This window comes from Myotis myotis, unplaced genomic scaffold, assembly GCF_014108235.1.
Source record: "Myotis myotis isolate mMyoMyo1 unplaced genomic scaffold, mMyoMyo1.p scaffold_m19_p_4, whole genome shotgun sequence".
Taxonomy (NCBI): Eukaryota; Metazoa; Chordata; class Mammalia; order Chiroptera; family Vespertilionidae; genus Myotis; species Myotis myotis.
In genome coordinates this window covers 23,286,914-23,303,703 of record NW_023416346.1, presented here as the reverse complement: position 1 = coordinate 23,303,703, position 16,790 = coordinate 23,286,914, and the positions used below count along the sequence as shown (strand labels likewise).

Genomic DNA, 16,790 nt, shown 5'->3' with positions numbered 1-16,790 from the left:
TCTGAGAATGTGGCTCTCAGAATGTCTTATGTTAATGATTAATGATTATGTTTCATACACCTGGAGCAATGGACCATGCTATATTAGCTTGCCAGGATTGCTTTGCCTGAGTATCAACATTGATGATGTGCATCTGGTTTCATTCTTGGGATCTTGAGTTTCAGTTACCATGTAGCATAATTTACCTATGTGACCACTTCTCAATAAAAGCCTCAGACCAAGAGACCCTAATGGGCCTTCCTGAGCAGAGACATTCTGTACATGCCTTTCTAGTTTGTTGCTAGAGAGAAAGCATACTGTGGGTGTCTCCAGATGGGGATGTACTCAAAAGCAAGTGCCTTACCTCTGTAGGTTCTTCTTGATTTATATATTTTCCTATTGCTCTGTGTCTGTCTATTTTTGTTCTAATAAACCTTAACCATGTGTATAACCTGCTATTGAGTCTTGTGAGTTCTTTCAGCAAATCAGCACACTTGATTGCAGCCTTCAGACCCACAAACATAAAGTTACTTGTACAATGCCTGACAAATAGTACACATCCAATACAAGCTAGGCAATTACATTTAACTTATGCCTGCTAGGTGTTATAGGGGACTAACTTTACTATACTAGAATATAGGCTTGGAATACAGGACTTAGCTTGCTTTTCTAAACCATGGCCGTGGAAGAAGGCAAGAATAACATCTCTTCAGTGTGGGGAGTTAGAGGATATAACTCCAAGATTCTCCCATCTACCCACCCCTGCCCACTCAGAATGAGGAAGTACCATGTAGGGAAAATGGGTAGACATCATATCTCCAGCTGGGACTTTTTGAAAACATGCAGCAGGGACCTTTTGAAAACGTACTATTTTGTAGGGTAACAAAAATAATTAAAATCCTTGTTGAGAGTTATGAAGACTGGAACACTTAGACTGGTATCATGGAGCCCCAGGTGTGTGTGCTGGAGGCTGAAACCTCACTTTAGGTAGCAGTCACAGGAAGCAGGGGTGTTACAAATAGCTACCAGGAATTTCCCTAGCTCATCCAGAACCAAGCACACACAGACATTTTTGCCAAGCACTGGCCACTACAGAAAGGCAATATTAAACTGTGAAGACTCTATGTAAACATTAAAAAATAAAGCTAATTGTGTTGGGACTTTGAGGGCAACTCCAAAGGAAGGAAGAGTCCAGGGTACCTATTTTGTAACTCTTTTCTAGAGTTGTGTATGTTTATGGTTCCCATCCAAGTGACCAGATCAAAATAAGAATCATCAAAAGAGCCTTCTGCCTTTAAAATGCAGTAATAATTACAATAAAGCCATTTGTTATCTCATGCATTTAATTAATATTTTTAAAATAAATTGCCTCCAAGATGGACAGGACTAATCTCAATAGTGATTGCCAAGTGGATTTTCTCTTTATATAGTGTATCTTTAAGGATGGTGAGCATAAAATAGTAGGTATAAATTTTCTTCTTCACAGGTGATTGTTTTTATTGAGCTCTTTATTACTTGTGGTTTTATTAACAATGACTTCTTTGAGTCTCACGTTGCAAAAAATGGTTATTTCCCTCTCACTGTCATCATCACTGCTCTTCACATCGCCATGGAATGCATAGTCTCTGGAATCTACCTTATGAAAACACTTGGAAAAAAACTCTTCACGTGGGAAAGGTGGGTTTTGAGCATTTGTATTCTTGACCTCAGAAATATCACTAACCAAAGACTCAGGTGTTCTGCAAACAGGTCTTTTTCCCATATAGTGTGCACAAGACTTGACTAATGGAGACGTAGATAACATGTCTGCCCTACTTGCAATAACTGATCTTTTTATATTATGATGTATGGGAGACTTGGTAAATTTCTTTAAACTGGATGACTCCGGTAGCAAGGTTTGACTTCTTCTACAGGTTGGATGATGTGGTTTGGTTGACTCCAGTGGAAAGTGTAGACTGGCTATTGAAGTTGGACTGACTGCCCTATTTGGGTAGGATGAATGGTCATAACTGCCTACCTTATGGGCATAAACTAGCTTATGTGGCTTATCTAGACTGTGTTTTCTATATGACTTTCCCAGGTGGAATGACCTGGACACACTTTTTGGATCTGATGGCTTGATGAACTTTGTTTTACTAGATGGTTTAGATGACTTTTCTGAACTTGAGGACCTGATTACATTTTCTGAACTGGATGATATGAATGTTCTTTCTTGACTTGAGAGCTCTGATAACATGTCTATACCAGATAGCATGGGTTGTTTCTCTGGAGTACATTCATTGTCTGTCTTGTGTTTACTGAATAGTTTGAATGACTTGGATGACTTGGATGCTACACGTTTCTTGACCCTGAAAATATAGAAAATTTGGAGTATGATAGTTAAAATGAAAGAGTATTATTGCTCCCTGGCCAGTGGCTCAGTGGTAGAGCATCAACTCATGAACCAAGAGGTCACCAGTTTGATTCCTAGTCAGGGCACATGCCCAGGTGGTGGGTTTGATCCCCAGTAGGGGGCATGTAGGAGGCACCCAATTGGTGTTTCTCTCTTATCGATGTTTCTATTTCTCTCTCCATTTCCATTCCTCTCTCTCTAAAATCAATAAAACAATAAAGCACTATTGCTATCACCAAAAAAGGCTACTTTGTCAGTTTAGTGTTTTGGTCTTTGTTTTTTCTCTAGTAGGGAAATTGAACCCCTACTAGAATTGGAGTGTGGTGAAAGCCATGACTCAGGTTACAGATAAGAACTTGTTGAATTCATGCTATTTCTTTTTTCAGAGATTTTACTATTTCACCACATTAGATAACAATATAGTCTATCTATTGAATAATAGCAACTTGTTTTAAATCTACTACTGAGAGAGAATTTCATTTATTCCAAAAATTAAACCTTTTATACAAAAGTCACGTGTTGATACAGAACTGATATATAAATGTCACAACTTGTTACAATAAAAAATAAACTTTTTAGACCAGTCTTATTTTCCTATTATATTTATAACATCAAGTTATCTATCCATGCATATTTATATTCACAGTATTCCTCTAAAACTAAAGGAAGGAAACATTAACATATTCTAGTCACCAGTACTTGGATTGGGAAATATTTAGAGAATCAATACAATATATTAGAGCCAGACTGATCATTCTATCTGAAAGGCAGGAACTGAGATAATAAGAACAGTGAATAACTTTTCATGTTAATACATCTTAAAATGGTAGATTATCCAAAATGTTTCATTGTCTTTGGAATGCAGGCCCAACTCCCTCTCCCTCCCTGTTTTTAGTCTCCCTATATTATTCAGATAGTCATGCCCTATTTTTCTAGACTCAATTTATAATGAAATTAATAGTGTGGGGCTCAGCTGAATCCTGAATAGAAGATAGCTTTGGTTAAAGTTGATAATGTACTTGAGAATATTTAAGAGGTGATATCATTTAAGTGTAGGCATCCATCCTCAAGATCTTGGTAGCTCTTTAAAAGTCTAAAGTTAACATTAAGTAATCACAAGAATGAAACCTCCACTATATGTGTACACACACACACACACACACACACACACACACACACACACACCTTGCATTCTTAATTCAAAGTGTAAAACTTACAATTTTTCTTCGGGGGCATCTCTGCTCAAACAATTATAATGGAGGCAGCAAAAAGTACAGATAAAAGCTGTGCTCATAATACCAACTACTATAATAAATATATGTTTTCTGCTGTCTTCTGTTTGTGATGATTCAAGTTGCTTAGCTCCTGTCAAAGAAATTGTATCACCAAAAAAATGTGTTAGGTAACCAAGTTTACTTCCATTTTCATAGTTGTGTATCACTATAGTTCAAAATTCTCTTCATCAGTGATTTTTTAAAGCATAAATGTTCCATCATTTCCTTCCTTCTATTATGTCCCCAACCACAATCTAGAAGCCAAATCTGGGAGACATCTCTGGCTAATCAGTATAATTACCTGGGTTAACCCCTGCCTCATGGCTTTCTCACCCCATTGCTTACTAGTAAGTTTTTGAGTCTGTGTGTATGTTTTCTATATGTGTGAATGCACTTGATTGTTAATGTGTGGTGGGAAGGAAGATGGGATAAGTAAAACCCTTGTTGAAAGCTACTATGTGTTAGATACCATGCCAGATTCATTCACATAGTATTATCTACTTTGGTTGGGGACTGGGGTTGGTGGATTGGGTAGAGAAGGGGAGAGAAGGGAGACAATATGTCTGTACTCTTTATGCTTCTAATATTGCTTGAATTTTTCACAAAGAATAAAAACTCTAGCCCGGCTGGCATGACTCCACAGTTGAGCATTGACCTATGAACCAGGAGGTCATGGTTTGATTCCTGATCTGGAGACATGCCCAGGTTGTGGGCTAAATCCCCAGCGTGGGGCGTGCAGGAAGCAGCTAATCAATGATTCTCTGTTATCATTGATGTTTCTATCTCTCTCTCTCCCTCTCCCTCTCCCTTTCTCTCTGAAATCAACTAAAATATATAAAAAAGAATAAAAACTCTCAGGAAAGAACCAATATGGCAGTGGGCAAGTCCAGAGTGAGGGTGAGAGTGTGAGTGGGTGAGTGTGTGCAAGGGAGACTGTTCAGGGGGTGTGAGTACGGGTGGGCTTCTGTTAGTGCGAGAGCTCCTAGCAGAGGCGCTGCCCACTGCTGCTTCGTGTAGCTCTGCTTGAGCTTCTCTCTGCTTGAGGTTGGAGAGTGCACCATTTTGAAGGAGCCTGAGGGTCCTCCACGGGAGGAGAAAGTGGGAATTGGTATGTCCCAGTGCCCCTAGGCCACAGGCAGGCATGCATGGCCTCACTGCTGAGACCCAAAGCCCTGACACATGGGCTAGGGGTAGTCAGGCACACCTGAACCTTGGTCCCAAACAACCAGCCCTTCTGCCTTGATAAGCTGCCTGTGGGGCTTGTGCTGCCATATTGGTGAGCGGTATAGCTAGCTCGCCCTGCCTTCTTCAAAAGCAGAGCACCTACCTGCTCCCCTCCACCTGGTTCGCCACCCCAGGCTTTCACCACCCAACTGTCTGTGTCCATAGGTAATGCATATATGCATATAAATTCTTTGGTTAAGCTCTTCCTATGCCCTCCTTCCCTCTTCCTTCTGAGCTAAAGGAGTTCATCACCACCAAACCAGTATTTCATGAAATGTTGAAGGGTATTATTTAAGAAGAGGAAGAAGGCAAAGAAGAAGAAAAAAAAAAGATAAAAAATGAACAATAAAGTGGCAACAAATATATCATCAACTTAATCTAAAAAATCATAATAAACAAACAAGAAATCTAATGATCAAAATAAACTGGTGAATAAAATAGAATCAGAGCCATAGAAGCATAGAACAGACCGACGAATCTCAGAGGGAAGGGTGTGGGGAGCCTGGAAGAGATTAACCAAAGATCTTAGTTATGGACACAGACAGTAGGGTGATGGAGGCCTGGGGCGGGGTGGGAACTAGGTGGTAGGGGCAATGGGGGGGAAATACTCTCAACCATAAATATTTTTTAAAAAGAATAAAAATTGTATCAAATAAGTACCTATCAATAATAACATTAAATGTAAATGGATTAAATGCTCCAATCAAAAGACATAGGGTAGGTAAATGAGTAATAAAACATGACCCATATATATGCTGTCTGGAAATATGTATGAACCTGAAAATAAAAGACTCACAAAGGATGAAAGGGAAGGGATGGAAATTTTTTTTCAGGCCAATGGAAATGAAAAAAAAAAGCTGGGATAACATTATTCATATCTGACAAAATAGACTTCAAAATGAAGGCCATAACAAGAGACAATGAAGGTCACTTCATAATACTAAATGGATTGATACAACAAGAGTATATAATTCTGATAAACTTATATTCACCCAATATAGGGGCACACAAATATATAATAAAATTCTGGAGGACTTACAGGGAAAGATGAACAGCAATACTGTCATAGTAGGGGACTTAAAAACCCCACTGACAACACTGAATAAAACTTCTAGATAAAAAAATCAACAAGAAAACAGCAACCCTAAATGACACACAAGATCAAATGCATTTAATTGATATTTACAGAACATTTCACCCCCAAGCTTCAGAATATATGTTCTTCTTAAGTGAACATGGTATATTCTCAAAGATAAACCACATGTTAGGACTTAAACAAAGTCTCTATAAATTCAAGAAGATTGAAATCATATCAAGTAACTTCTCAGATAACAATGGTATGAATCTGGAGATCAATTACAATAAAAACACCACAAAACATTCAAACACATGGAGGCTAAATAGCATGTTATTAAACAACGAATGGGTTACCAATGAAATCAAGGGAGAAATAAAAAACTTCTTGGAAACAAATAAAAACAAACACACAACCACCCTAAATCTATGGAAGCCAGTAAAAGCAGTCCTTAGAGGGGAAGTGCATAGCACTATAGGCCTACCTCAAGAAAAAAGAAAAATTTTGAATAAACTAACTCTACAACTTAAAGAATTAGAAAGATAACTACAAGAAGAGCCCAGAGTTAGTAGAAGGAAGGGAATAATAAGGAAGGAAATAATAATAAGAAGAGTGGAAATATGTGACATAGAGACTAAGAAAAACAATACAAAAAAACCCCAATTAAACCAAGAACTGGTTCATTGAAAATATAAACAAGATAGATGAACCTCTAGCCAGAGTCATCAAGAAACAAAGAGAGAAGACTCAAATAAATAGAACCAGACATGAAAGAGGTGAAGAAACAACTGACTCCACATAAATACAAAGGATTGTAAGGAATACTATATGACAACAAGCTGGACAACCTAGATCAAATAAACAAATTCCTAGAAAAATACAATCCTCAAAAACTGAATCAGGAAGAATCAGAAAATGTGAACAGGCCAATGACAACTGAAGAAATTGAAGCATTAATAAAATTAAAACTTTCAGCAAACAAAATCCCTGGCCCAGATGGCTTCACAAGGGAGTATTACCAAATATTCAAAGAAGAACTAACACCTATGTTCCGAAAACAACTCCAAAAAATCCAAGAGAAAGGCATACTTCCAATCTCTTTTAAAGAGGTCAACATTATCGTAATTCCAAACCAGATAAAGACATTACAAAGAAACAGAATTACAAGCCAATATCCCTGATGAACATAGATGCTAAAATCCTCAACAAAATATTAACAAATTGGATCCAGCAATATATTAAAAAGACTATACAGCATGACCAAGTAGGATTTATTCCAGGGCCACAGGCTGGTACAATATTCACAAATCAATAAATGTGATACATAACATACATAAAATGAAGGATAAAAATCACATGATCATATCAATAGATACAGGAAAAAAAACATTTGGCAAAATCCAACACCCACTTTTTCATAAAAACTCTCACCAAAGTGGAAAGAGAGGTATCACGCCTAAACATAATTAAGGCCATAAATGACAAACCTACAGCCAACATCATACTCAATGGGAAAAACCTAAACCATTTCCCCTAAGAGCAGGAATAGGGCAGTGTTGTCCACTTTCACCATATTTATACAACACTAGAGGCCCAATGCATGAAATTTGTCCATGGATAGTGACTGCCGGCTGCTGGCCAGAGCCTCCCTTTCCCTGGATGCCTGCCACCGTTGCTCCCTGGTGGTCAGTGCACATCTAACTCTTGGTGGGTTGAACTCCTGCCCTTGGGGACAATTTGCATATTAGCCTTTTATTATATAGGACTAGAGGCCTGGTGCACAAAAATTTGTGCACTCGGGGGGTCCCTCAGCCCCGCCTGTGCCCTCTCGGAGTCTGGGACCCCTCGGGAGATAATGACCTGCTGGCTTAGGCCTGCTCCCTGGTGGCAGAGGGCAGGCCCAATCCCTAGGTGCAGCCCCTGGTCAGGCTCAGAGCAGGGCAGATTGGGAGGTTGCGATACCACCCTCAGTCACGCTCAGGGTAGGGCCGATTGGGGGTTTGGGGCACCGCCCCCTGTCACACTCAAGGCAGGGTTGATGGGGAGGTTGCGGCGCCACCCCCTGTCACGCACAGAGCAGGGCCCATCAGGGGGGTTGGGGCTCCGTACCCTGTCACGCACAGAGCAGGGTCAATCAAGGGGTTGGGGAGCTCCCCCCTGTCACTCACAGAGTAGGGCCGATAGGGGAGTTGGGGCACCACCCCCTGTCACACTCACTGCAGGGCGGATCAGGGGGTTGGAGCACGACCCTCTATCACCCACAGAGCAGGGCCGATCAGGTGGTTGGGGCCCCGCCACTCTCACACTCAGGGCAGGGCCTATGGGGAGGTTATGGCTCTACCCCGTCACACACAGAGCAGGGCACGTGGGGGAGGGGGGTTGGGGCGCCGCACCCTGTCACACACAGAGCAGGGCCGATCAGGGGGTTGAGGCGCCGCACCCTGTCACACACAGAGCCACAGGGCGATCAGGGGGTTGGGGAGCTCCCACCATCAGGCACAGAGCAGGGCTGATCAGGGGGTTGGGGCGCCTTCCCCTGTCACTAACAGAGCAGGGCGGATAGGGAGGTTGTGGCCCCACGCCCTGTCACACACAGAGCCGCAGGGCAATCAGGGGTTTTGGGCGCTACCCCCTGTCACGCTGATCCCGGTGCCGGGAGGCCTCTCGGCTCCGCTGATCCTGGTGCTGGGAGGCATATTACCCTTTTACTATATAGGATAGAGGCCTGGTGCATGGGTGGGGCTGGCTGGTTTGCCCTGAAGGGTGTCCTGGATCAGGGTGGGGTTCTCCACTGGGGTGCCTGGCCAGCCTGGGTGAGGGGATGATGGCTGTTTGCAGCTGGTCACACACCCTTCAGGGTGGGGGTCCCCACTGGGGTGCCTGGCCAGTCTGGGTGAGTGGCTGAGGGCTGTTTTCAGGCAGACTGCAGCTCCCAACTGCTCCTTTTTTAATTTTTTTAATTTTATTCTGGGCCAGCTTTAGCTCTGGCTCCATCTCTGAGGCCTCTGCTGCTGAAAGAAGGTATCTGGTTTGTTTGGGTTCTATAATTGAAACAATGTAGAACTCCAGCTCTGAGATCCTGGGCTCGCTGAAAGGAGGTTTCTGGGGTTTTGTTTAGCTTCTATATTTGTTACAATGTTTCTTAAACTGCAAGCTCAGAGGCCGGCAAGGCAGGCAGGGGAACGTTGGAGTCCTCCGTTACTGAAGCAAGCAAGCGTCATGTTAGTTTCAAGCTGCCTGGCTGCCGGCTGCCATCCTGGCTGGCAGTTAATTTGCATATCTTGTTGATTAGCCAATGGGAAGGGTAGCGGTTGTACGCTAATTACCATGTTTCTCTTTTATTAGATAGGATAGTACTAGAAGTTGTAGCCACAGCAATCAGACAAGAAGAAAAATAAAAAGCATCCAAATTAGAAAGGAGGATGTAAAACTGTCATTATTCACAGATGACATGATATTGTATAGAAAACCTAAGGACTCCACTAAAAAACTATCTTATCTAATAATAGACAAACATGCAAATTGACCATACCTTCACTATGCCTTAAGCCACGCCCACCAGCAAATCAGAGCTACTATATGCAAATTAACCCAACCAAGATGGTGGCCAGCAGCCACGGAGCTGGAGCAAGCAGGAGGCTTGGTTGCCCCAATGATGGAGGAAGCCAAGCTTACTGCCTGCCGCGGCGGGATCTGAGCTCCACTCAAAGCAACAAAGTTTCAATTATAGAAGGCAAATAAACCCCAGATACCTGCTTCCAGCTGGCCGTGAGCAGGAGGCTTGGTTGCCCCGGCAATGGAAGAAGCCAAGCTTACTGGCTGGCTGCTGCCTCCTCTCAAGGCAACAAAGTTTCAATTATAGAAGTAAATAAACCCCAGATACCTACTTCTAGTTGCCATGGCCACGGAGCTGGAGTGAATAAAAAAAAAAAAAAAGAAAGAAAGGCTGGGAGCTTCGGTTGCCAGGGGACTTGGTCAGTCTGAAAACAGCCATCAGCCCCTCACCCAGGCTGGCCAGGCACCCCAGTGGGGACTCCCACCCTGAAGGGGCTTTGGGCAGCCTGAAAATGGCCCTCAGCCCCTCACCCAGGCTAGCCAGGCATCCAGCAGGGACCCCTACCCTGAAGGGGGTGTGGCCAGCCTGCAAACAGCCATCAGCCCCTCACCCAAGCTGGCCAAACCCCCATGGGGTGAGGGTCCCCACTGGAGGGCTTGACCAGCCTGCAAACAGCCATCAGCCCCTCACCCAGGCTGTCCAGGCATCCCAGCGAGACCCCCACCCTGATCCAGGACTCCCTTCAGGGCAAACCAGCCGGCCCCCACCTGTGCACCAGGCCTCTATCCTATATAATAAAAGGGCAATATGCAAACTGACCCTAACAGCAGAACGACTGGGAATGACTGGTCACTATGACACACACTGACCACCAGGAGGCAGATGCTCAATGCAGGAGCTGTCTCCCCTGGTGGTCAGTGCGCTCCCACAGGAGGAGCTCTGCTCAGCCACAAGCCAGGCTGATGGCTGCCAGCACAGCGGTGATGGCGGGAACCTCTCCTGCCTCCTCAGCAGCACTAAGGGTGTCTGACTGCAGCTTAGGTCTGCTCCCTGCTGGTAAGTGGACATCCCCTGAGGGCTGCCAGGCTGCCAGAGGGATGTCTGACTGCCAGCTTGGGCCCCATTCCCCAGGGAGCGGGCCTAAGCCAGCAGGTGGACATCCTCCGAGGAGTCCCAGACTGCAAGAGGGCATAGGCCGGGCTGAGGGTACCTCCCCCCCCCCCCCCCCCGTGCACAAATTTTTATGCACCGGGCCTCTAGTTAGATATAATAAATGATTTCAGAAATGTAGCAGGATACAAAATTAACACCCAGAAATAGATGGCATTTTTGTATACCAATAATGGACTCTCAGAAAGAGAAACTAAAAAACAATCCCATTTACCATTGCAACAAAAAAAATTAAGAAACTTAGTAATATACTTAACCAAGGAGGTAAAAACCTGTATTCAGAAAACTACAGAATGTTGGTCAGTCTGGAAACAGCCCTCAGCCCCTCACCCAGGCTGGCCAGGCACCCCAGTGGGGACTCAGAAAGAGATAGAAGATATAAACAAGTGGAAGAATCCTATATAACAAAAGCCCAGTGACCAAATGGTGGAATGACCAGAATGACCAGCTGACCACTCACTATGATGTGCACTGACCACCAGGAAGCAGATGCTCAACACAGAACTGCCCCCTGCTGGTCAGTGCGCTCCCCCAGTGGAAGCTCTGCTCAGCTGACTGGGATGAGTGGTGCTCGCACAGTGGGCTGATCCCCACAGGCCACGCCCCCACTAGCACACAAATCCATGCACCGGGCCTCTAGTATACTATATTCATGGATTGGTAGAATTAACATCATTAAAATGTCCATACTATCTAAAGCAATCTATATATCCAATACAATCCCTATAATACCAACAGCAGATTTCAAACACTTCAAAATTTTATTTGGAACAAAAAAGGACCCTGAATAGTCAAAGCAATATTGAGAAATAAGAACAAAGTTGGAGGGATCACCATACTGGATATCAAGCTATATTGCTGTATAAAGCCACTGTAATCAAAATGGCCTGGTCCTGGCATAAGAACAGGCATATAGATTAATGAAACAGAACAGAGACTGCAGAAATTGACCCAAGCCATTATGCTGAATTAATATTTGATAAAGCAGGCAAGAGCATACAATGGAGTAAAGACAGTCTTGTCAATAAATGGTGTTGGGATAATTGAATAGGTACTTCCAAAAAAATGAAACTAGACTATCAACTTACACCAAATGCAAGAATAAACTCAAAATGAATAAAATACTTAAATGTAAATCATAAAACCATAACATTCCTAGAAGAAAATATAGGCAGAAAAATATCAGAATCTCATGTAGCACAATTTTCACTGATACAAGGCCTAAGGCAAGAGAATCAGAGGAAAAAAAAATAAATGCTACTACATCAAAATAAAAGCTCTGCACAGCAAAATAAACCATCCTCAAAATGAAAAGGGAGCCTACTGTATGGAAGACCATATTTGTCAATGATACATCTGATAGGGATTAATTTCCAAAATATATGAAGTACTGATACAACTCAACAAAAGGAAGAAAAACAATCTAATTAAAAATGGGCAGAGTACCTAAATAGACACTTTTCTATAGAGGACATACAAATGGCAAGAGACATGAAAAAATGCTCAAATTCATTAATCATCAGAAAGATGCAAATTAAAATGACAACGAGGCATCACCTTACACCTGCCAGAATGGCTACCATCAATAAATCAACAAACAAGTGCTGGCAAGGATGTGGAGAAAAGGTCATCCTAGTATACCACCTGTGGGAATTCAGATTGCTACAGCCACTATGGAAAACAGTATGGAGTTTTCTCAAAAAAATAAAAATGGAACTGCCATTGATCTAGTGATCCCACTTTTAGGAATATATTCAAAGAATCACAAAATATCATTCAGAAAGAATATATGCACCCCTAAGTTCATATTATTTACAATAGCTAAGATCTTGAAACAGCTCAATTGCCCATCAGTAGATGAGTGAATAAAAAAGTGGTGGTACATTTACACAATGGAATACTATGCAGCTCTAAAAAAGAAGGATCGCTTATCCTTTGAGACAGCATGGAGCAACCTGGAGAGTATTATGCTAAGCAAAATAAGCCAGTCAGAGAATGACAAATGTCACATGATCTCACTTATATGTGGATCTAAACAAAATAAACTGACAAACAAAATAGAGCCAGAGACATGGAAGCATGGAACAGATTGATGAATCTCAGAGGGAGGCGGGGTGTGGAGAGATTAACCCAGGAACTTGTACGCATATATGCATAACCCATGGACACAGACAATAGTGCAGTTAAGGCCTGGGGAGGGGGTGGGAATGGCAAGGAACAATGGGGGAAAGTAAGGGGGACTCTTGTAAATCTTTTAACAATAAAGATAAATTAAAAACAGAATAGCCCTGCTGGTTTAGTCAGTGGTTGAGTGTCAACCCATGAATGAAGAGGTTACCGGTTCAATTCCTGGTCAGGGCATGTGCCTGGGTTGTAGGGTAGATTCCCAGTGAAGGCATGCAGGAGGCAGCTGATCAATATTTTTCTTTCATTGATGTTTCTATTTCTCTATCCCTCTCCCTTTCTCTCTCTCTCTCTAAAATCAATAAAAACATATTAAAAAATAATAACTCTCACTTGTCCTAGAAATTCTTAAAGTCCTACTAATGGCAACATTCAATTAACAGAAGACTTCGTAAACACAGCTAGCTTGTTTAATTAGAGGCTTGAATACATAATATAATCATAATTTCTAGGTGTTAAGGTTAGGTTCATACCTGTAGTAGATCCATCACTTTGGTTTTCATGTAAACAATTATTTGCCCAAATGGACAAAAGTAGGACAAAAATAAAAAGGTTCATGTCCAGGGCTTTCTTCAACAGTTTCTTCTACCAAGGAAGCTACTGTATTTAATATGGTTCAGCCTGTCCTAGGGGTTTATGACATCATTATATTGTGTGTCATATTCTGACATCATAATCTCACCATGGAGAGCATGAACTTCTGTGTAGCTCAGGTTAAGTGCATTGACATTTTTTTTTGGTAATCTTTATTGTTGCAAGTATTACAGATTTCCTCCTTTTCCCCCATTGCCCCCTCCATCCAGTTCCCACCCCACCCCAGTCCTCCACCACCCTACTGTCTGTGTCCATAAGTAAGATCTTTGGTTAATCTCTTCCAGCCCCGCCCCCGCCCCCCTGACACACATACACCTTCTTCCCTCTAAGAATTGTCAGTCTGTTCCATGCTTCCATATCTCTGGCTCAATTTTATTCATCAGTTTATTTTGATCATTAGATTTCTTATTTTGATTTTTAGATTAAATTTTTGATATATATTTGTTGCCATTTTATTGTTTATATTTTGTATCTCTTTTAATCTTCTTCTTCTTCTTCTTCTTCTTCTTCTTCTTCTTCTTCTTCTTCTTCTTCTTCTTCTTCTTCTTCTTCTTCTTCCTCTTCTTCTTCTCCTTCTCCTTCTCCTTCTCCTTCTCCTTCTCCTTCTCCTTCTCCTTCTCCTTCTCCTTCTCCTTCTCCTTCTCCTTCTCCTTCTTCCTCTTCTTAGAGAATACCTTCCACATTTCATGTATTGCTGGTTTGGTCATGATGAACTCCTTTAGCTTTTAGCTTTTCTTGTTTGTGAAGCTCTTTATCTGACCCTTACTTCCAAATGAGATCTTTGCTGGGTAGAGTAATCTTGGTTGTAGGTCCTTACTTTTCATCACTTTGAATATTTCTTGCCACTCCCTTCTGGCCTGCAAAATTTCTGTTGAAAAATCAGCGGACAGTCCTATGGGTGCTCCCTTGTAGGTAACTGACTGCTTTTCTCTTTCTGTTTGTCTTTAACCCTTGGCGTTTTAATTATTATGTGTCTTGGTGTGGACCTCTTTGGGTTCCTCTTGTTTGGGACTCTCTGTACTTCCTGGACTTGTAAGTCTATTTTTTTCACCAAGGAGTGGAAGTTTTCTGTAATTATTTCTTCAAATGGGTTTCAATATCTTGCTATCTTTCATCTCCTTCTGGCACCCCCATAATGTGAATGTTGGTACACTTAAAGTTGTCCCAGAGGCTCCTTACACTATCTTTATATTTTTGGACTCTTTTTTCTTTTTACTCCTCTGTTTGGGTGTTTTTTGCTTCCTCATATTACAAATCATTGATTTGATTCTCGGAACCTTCTACTCAACTATTGAATCCCTGTAAATTTATTCTTTATTTCAGTTACTGTATGCTTAATTTCTGACTTGTCCTTTTTCATGTCTTAGACATTCTCACTAAGATCCTTGAAAGTCTCACTAAATCCCTTGAAGCTCTTATAAAGATCCTTGAGTAACCTTATAACTATGGTTCTGAACCCTGTACCCAATAGTTTGCTCGCTTCCATTTCTTTCATTTATGACATGTTTCTTTGTCTCCGCATTTTGGGTTTCTCTGTTTTTGTTTCTATGTATTAGGTAGAGCTGCTATGTCTCCTGGAATTGGTAGAGTGGCTTTGTATAGTAGGTGTTCTGTAGGACCCAGTGGCTCAGCCTCCCCAGTCACCCCAATTGGGCACTCTAGGCACACCCCTGTGTGGGCTGTGTGCACAGTCTTGTAGTTGAGCCTTGATTGCTATTGGTGTCACTGGGAGGAATTGACCTCCAGACCAACTGGCTCTGAGCACCAGCTGTGACTTCAGTGGAAGAGCTGTTGTACAGGAGACACCCCTATGGATCAGGACTTGCTTCAGTGGGGCTTGGTGCTTACTGAGTCTGCCTCTTAAGTAGGCTGCTTGAGGGTGTGTAGTGTTTTAATCTGCTATGTTTTGAAGCTGTCTATTGGGTGCACTAACTCTAGGGCCCCAGGGAGGTGCAAAGTCAGCCACTGCCTGCCCAGAAGAAGCTACAGAGGGATCTGCAGATAGTGCTGTTTGCTTGTTGTATTGGGTTTGGAGGTGCCCAGGCAAGACCCAACTGTGAAACAAGGCACGCTGGTGCTAGTGCCAGGTCTTGGGCCTTTTATTGATAGGTTTGGGGCATTCTGTCACCAGCTTCAGCTTGTTTGAGAGATTTTAGGAAAGTCTGAAGCCTGAGCCAGTACAGGCTATTCATCTGGAAAAGCTGCTTCAAAGAACTTGCATGGGGCTGCAAATTGGTTTGGTTTGGGTCTCAGGGAATCCCCAGGGCAGAGCAAAGAGTGAGCGACAGGATGGAAACTCAGTCAGCCCTGCGACAGGGGTGGACCCAACACAGGAACAATGAACCCTTTGAGCACCGCAGTCTGAGAGAAAGCCACCCCTGGGTTCCTGCCCTGATGTCAGATAATCCAGTTTCTCCCCTTATGTGTCTAGGTCCCCCAAAGCTGCCTGGTGCTGGGAGTCCAAGTAAGTTTGTGCGCTAGCCCTTTAAATGGAACAGATGGGTCACCAGCAGCCTCTGTGTCACTCAGCCACAGACCCTGCTGATTTTTACAGCCCAAAGTTGTAGGCACTTCTCTTCCCAGCTCTGGAACCCTGAACTGGGGGGTCTGTTGTGGGGCTGGGACTCCTTGCTCCTCATGGGCAGCCTCCGCAAAAATGATCTTCCTCCCAATTAAAAAAAATAGCAAATGTGGTTGTCAGATCAGTCCATTTCGTGCCTCTGCCCCCACCCCCACCAGTCTCAATGTGATTTCTTCTTTACTTCTTTAGTTGTAGGGCTTCTATTCAGCCAGCTTTCAGGCAGTTCTGGATGATGGTTGTTCTTTATTTTAGTTGTAATTTTGATGTAGTTGTGGAAGGCTGCGAGTACTGGCATTTACTTATACTGCCATCTTGGTTCCCCTCTCTTAGAAGTGATCCTAAGAAGCCAAGATTTCCAGTTGACTTTTATTCTAGCAATAATGTGGCACCACTAAAGAGTTTCTGGTGAGAGAGTGACATCATAAGATCTGCATTTTAGAAAAGCCACTCTGGCTGTTGTATAGGGAATAGATTGAAGGGGAACAGGTGGAAGAAGCAGTGGTCCAGATGATAGAAGATGGTTGCTTGAAGCAGAGTGGTGGTGGTGAAGATGGAGAAAAATTGAAAAATTTGAGAAATATTTTGATAGTGGGTGGAACTAGATGGTGGATAGGCCATAGGGCATGAGGGAAAGAAAGATAGCAAGGATGATTCATTCATTCAACAAAAAAAGTGTTCAGTGTCTATTATGTGACCTGAAGCTTTGCACTAGACACTGAGCATTGAAATAGACATAGTTTCTGCCTTCAAGGAGTTTGAAA

At 42.6% G+C, this 16,790-nt stretch overlaps 1 protein-coding gene across 1 annotated transcript; it reads right to left on the bottom strand.

The window, feature by feature from the left end:
- Nucleotides 1-1,459: 1,459 nt before the first annotated feature.
- CUNHXorf66 (chromosome unknown CXorf66 homolog) lies at nucleotides 1,460-13,412 on the bottom strand. Its single transcript, XM_036305704.1, has 4 exons — nucleotides 13,328-13,412; nucleotides 3,589-3,736; nucleotides 1,997-2,327; nucleotides 1,460-1,615 (listed from the first exon to the last, which is right to left on the bottom strand). Exons 1-4 carry the CDS (start codon nucleotides 13,410-13,412, stop codon nucleotides 1,460-1,462), a joined length of 720 nt encoding a protein of 239 aa, XP_036161597.1.
- Nucleotides 13,413-16,790: the final 3,378 nt, after the last annotated feature.

Excerpts from the sequence above, each read along its gene's own strand:
- CUNHXorf66 (XM_036305704.1), bottom strand. The coding sequence starts at position 13,412 with ATGAACCTTTTTATTTTTGTCCTACTTTTGTCCATTTGGGCAAATAAT. Across the intron at positions 3,737-13,327 it reads AAGTGATGGATCTACTACAG|GAGCTAAGCAACTTGAATCA; the intron begins GTATGAACCTAA and ends TTTCTTTGACAG. Across the intron at positions 2,328-3,588 it reads GATGCCCCCGAAGAAAAATT|GGTCAAGAAACGTGTAGCAT; the intron begins GTAAGTTTTACA and ends CTATATTTTCAG.